This window comes from Nerophis lumbriciformis, linkage group LG03 (genome assembly GCF_033978685.3).
Source record: "Nerophis lumbriciformis linkage group LG03, RoL_Nlum_v2.1, whole genome shotgun sequence".
Taxonomy (NCBI): domain Eukaryota; kingdom Metazoa; phylum Chordata; class Actinopteri; order Syngnathiformes; family Syngnathidae; genus Nerophis; species Nerophis lumbriciformis.
Window position 1 is genome coordinate 61160584 of NC_084550.2, and position 4417 is coordinate 61165000.

At 45.1% G+C, this 4417-nt stretch overlaps 1 protein-coding gene across 1 annotated transcript in view; it reads right to left on the reverse strand.

Annotated features, from left to right (window-relative positions):
* Positions 1-955: 955 nt before the first annotated feature.
* Positions 956-4417, reverse strand: part of gpr37l1a (G protein-coupled receptor 37 like 1a) — a 13511-nt gene continuing 10049 nt past the window's right edge. The window contains exon 2 of the mRNA XM_061929744.2: positions 956-2277. Within this exon, the coding sequence (XP_061785728.2) occupies positions 1321-2277 (957 nt within the window). The 3' untranslated portion in view covers positions 956-1320. The remainder of the gene's footprint in view (positions 2278-4417) is intronic.

Here is a 4417-nt window from a genome sequence, read left to right on the forward strand (position 1 = left end):
GTAGCGAAAACGAAATTGAAGAAGAAACTGAAGCTATTGAGCCATATCGGTTTGAACCGCATGCAAGCGAAACCGACGAAAACGACACAACAGCCAGCGACACGGGAGAAAGCGAGGACGAATTCGGCGATCGCCTTCTAACCAACGATTGGTATGTGTTTGTTTGGCATTAAAGGAAACCAACAACTATGAACTAGGTTTACAGCATATGAAATACATTTGGCAACAACATGCACTTTGAGAGTGCATGTTTTCATCAATTACTATATTCTGTAGACATACCCTCATGTCAGCAGGCCAGGGAAGCTAGGGTCGATATTCTTCTCTTGATCATCTTCGGGACGGTGTGAGCCAAGACATCCAGGGGGTTTAGCTCGCTCGTCTGCGGGAACAAACTCCCGCCATTGCTTGCCGTGCTACCGAGGTCCTTTGTCCCTGAATTGCTCACACACTCCGGCAGATTCAATGGGGGACTGGCGGCAAATTTCTTTGACTTTATCATTGGAAATGCATCTGCTTTGAGTGTCGCAGGATAACCACACATTCTTGCCATCTCTGTCGTAGCATAGCTTTCGTCGGTAAAGTGTGCGGAACAAACGTCCAATTTCTTGCCACTTTCGCATCTTTGGGCCACTGGTGCAACTTGAATCCGTCCCTGTTCGTGTTGTTACACCCTCCGACAACACACCGACGAGGCATGATGTCTCCAAGGTACGGAAAACAGTCGAAAAAACGGAAAATAACAGAGCTGATTTGACTCGGTGTTTGAGAAAATGGCGGATTGCTTCCCGATGTGACGCCACGTTGTGACGTCATCGCTCCGAGAGCGAATATTAGAAAGGCGTTTAATTTGCCAAAATTCACCCATTTAGAGTTCGGAAATCGGTTAAAAAAATATATGGTCTTTTTTCTGCAACATCAAGGTATATATTGACGCTTACATAGGTCTGGTGATAATGTTCCCTTTTAAGGAACGCGCCCAATATAGTTGGCTGGAAATCGGGAGATTTTCGGGAGAATGGTTGTCCCGGGAGATTTTCGGGAGAGGCACTGAAATTCGTGAGTCTCCCGGAGAATTCGGGAGGGTTGGCAAGTATGAGTACAGCAGGAAGGGGATTCATTTATATGGCCCCATTTGTCAAGGTTTACCTGACACATGAAACAAGACAAAATTCCCTACTGTATATTAAATGTAATTGTAAATTGTAAATTACTTTGAAAAAATGTAAAAGTCATTGATCGAGGAGATTTCTGGCCATTTTGACTTCCGAAGTTCCCTTCCAGAAAGGGCAGATACCCCTACTGGGGTACCGATTGTACTCAGCAGGGGGTCCCGATGGCTGATGAGGAGTCGTATGTTACTTCCACCTTCACTGCGTCCTCTTTGCCTGACGGCGACAAGGACGACGGAGATGGCGAGTGAGGCGTCGGCGAGGAGAGGGTGGAGGTGGCGGCGGTGGAGGCGGAGGCGGAGGACTTGGCGTCGGGGAGGCACTCGTCGCAGCAGCAGCAGCAGCAGTCCATGAAGGCCTGGCCCAGCGAGCGACACAAGCAGAGCAGCAGCACCGGCGTCGCTGAGCAGCGTACGAACAAGAAGAACTGACCCACCAAGCCCAGCGCCGACAGGACCAGGGCCGGGACCGAGACGTAGGCCAAGGTGATGTTACACACGCTCTCAGGTAAGTTACAGGCCACGTACAAAGCGGAGAGCGCCATCACGGTGGAGCGCAGTCTCAGCTCGCGCCCGCGCCGCTTCTTCTTCTTGAGGGAGGAAGAGGACGCACACGAGGAGGACGAGGAGGAGCGCCTGCTTGCCGCCTTGACGGGCCCGGGCTCCGACGCCCGCTTGGTGACCAGGTCGCAGGCCAGAGTGAACAGCAGTGGCAGGCAAACGTAGCAGCCAAACATCCACCACGTGCGCGCCTCGTGGTAGGTCAGCACCAGCGCGTACACGCTCTCAGGGAGCGTCTCGGATGGCTCGCGGACGCACACGTCCACCACCAGGGCGTCCGCTCGGGCCCTGACGGCGGCCGCCAGGGAGCCGCCCACCTGGCCTCGCTGAGGGTCGGCGGGCGGGCCCAGCGTTTCCTGGAGCAGCTGCCACAGGAGCAGCTCGGGGGCGGCGAGCACCGAGGAGCCCAGCCAGATGACGGACAGCTTGGAGAGGATGGACCGGCAGGGCTCCACCCTGGACCGGCGGTGGGGTCCGGTGGCGGCGTGGAAGCGATCGATACTCAGAGCGCAGAGGCTGAAGGTGGCCACGCCCAGAGAGGTCACCTGACAGGACAGGATAAAGGCGTGGTTAATTACCCATGGGCGTCTTGCACCAACGAGCATAAAGCGGGTGGGGGTGACCAGTGTCAGACTAAAGCAGGGCTGTCCACACTTTATCCAGCGAGGGCCACGTTCTGTAAAATCAAAGGATGCAGGGGGCCATTTGGAGACATTTTATTCATTAAAGGTGCTAAAAGTAAACCAGTGTATGTCAGTTTATGTTAAGCCAGCTGATCAAAACCTCCATGTTAGCTTTGTGTTGTAGGCCACGAAGATTAGTGCAATCTAATAAGCTGTCAAAATTACAAGTTAATTAATGCAAGACGTCAATACAACGTTGATTATACACATATGTTTTTAAAAAACTGACTTTGAAACAATGTTGCAAAATAGCTGTGTTTGTAAATTGGGGCAACGTTGATGTCCAACGTTGGATCCATGTTGTTGGTTGGGAAATGACCAAATTTCAATGGTCAAATTAACGTCAGAACCCAACATTGAATAAACGTCGTTAAAAAGCAAGTTGAATCAACTTTGCATTTGTGTTGTAGAATATTGGTTGGAAAATAACCAAATTTCAATGGTCAAATCAATGTTACAACCCGACATTGATTAAACGTCGTCAAAAAGCATGTTGTTTCAACGTTGCATTTGTGTTGTAGAATTTTGGTTGGGAAATGATCAAAATTCAATGGTCAAATCAACGTCACAACTTGACATTGATTAAACGTTGTCAAAAAGTACGTTGTATTTGTGTGGTAGAATATTGGTTGGAAAACGGCCAAATTTCAATGGTCAAATCAACGTCAGAACCCAACATTGATTAAACGTCGTCAAAAAGCATGTTGTTTCAACGTTGCATTCGTGTTGTAGAATATTGGTTGGAAAATGGCCAAATTTCGATGGTTAAATCAACATCAGAACCCAACATTGAACAAATGTTGTCAAAAATCATGTAGTTTCAACGTAAGTTTTGTGTTGTAGAATATTGGTTGGGAAATTACCAAATTTCAATGGTCAAATCAATGTTACAACCCGACATTGATTAAACGTCTTCAAAAAGCATGTTGTTTCAACGTTGCATTTGTGTTGTAGAATTTTGGTTGGGAAATGATCAAAATTCAATGGTCAAATCAACGTCACAACTTGACATTGATTAAACGTTGTCAAAAAGTAAGTTGTATTTGTGTGGTAGAATATTGGTTGGAAAATGGCCAAATTTCAATGGTCAAATCAACGTCAGAACCCAACATTGATTAAACGTTGTCAAAAAGCATGTTGTTTCAACGTTGTATTTGTGTGGTAGAATATTGGTTGGAAAATGACCAAATTTCAATGGTCAAATCAACGTCAGAACCCAACATTAAACAAACGTCGTCAAAAAGCATGTTGTTTCAACGCTGCATTTGTGTTGTAGAATATTGGTTGGAAAATGACCAAAATTCAATGGTCAAATCTATGTCACAACCTGACATTGATTAAACGTCGTCAAAAAGCATGTTGTTTCAACGTTGTATTTGTGTTGTAGAATATTGGTTGGAAAATGACCAAAATTCAATGGTCAAATCAACGTCAGAACCCAACATTGATTAAATGTTGTCAAAAAGCATGTTGTTTCAACGTTGTATTTGTGTTGGAGAAACTTGGTTGGAAATGACCAAATTTCAATGGTTAAATCAACATCAGAACCCAACATTGAACAAATGTTGTCAAAAATCATGTTGTTTCAACGTAAGTTTTGTGTTGTAGAATATTGGTTGGGAAATGACCAAATTTAAATGGTCAAATCAACGTCACAACCTGACATCGATTAAACATTGTCAAAAAATATGTTATTTCAACGTTGTATTTGTGTTGTAGAATATTGGTTGGAAAATGACCAAATTTCAATGGTCAAATCAACGTCAGAACCCAACATTAAACAAACGTTGTCAAAAAGCATGTTGTTTCAACGTTGCATTTGTGTTGTAGAATATTGGTTGGAAAATGACCAAAATTTAATAGTCAAATCAATGTCACAACCTGACATTGATTAAACGTCGTCAAAAAGCATGTTGTTTCAACGTTGTATTTGTGTTGTAGAATATTGGTTGGAAAATGGCCAAAATTCAATGGTCAAATCAACGTCAGAACCCAACATTGA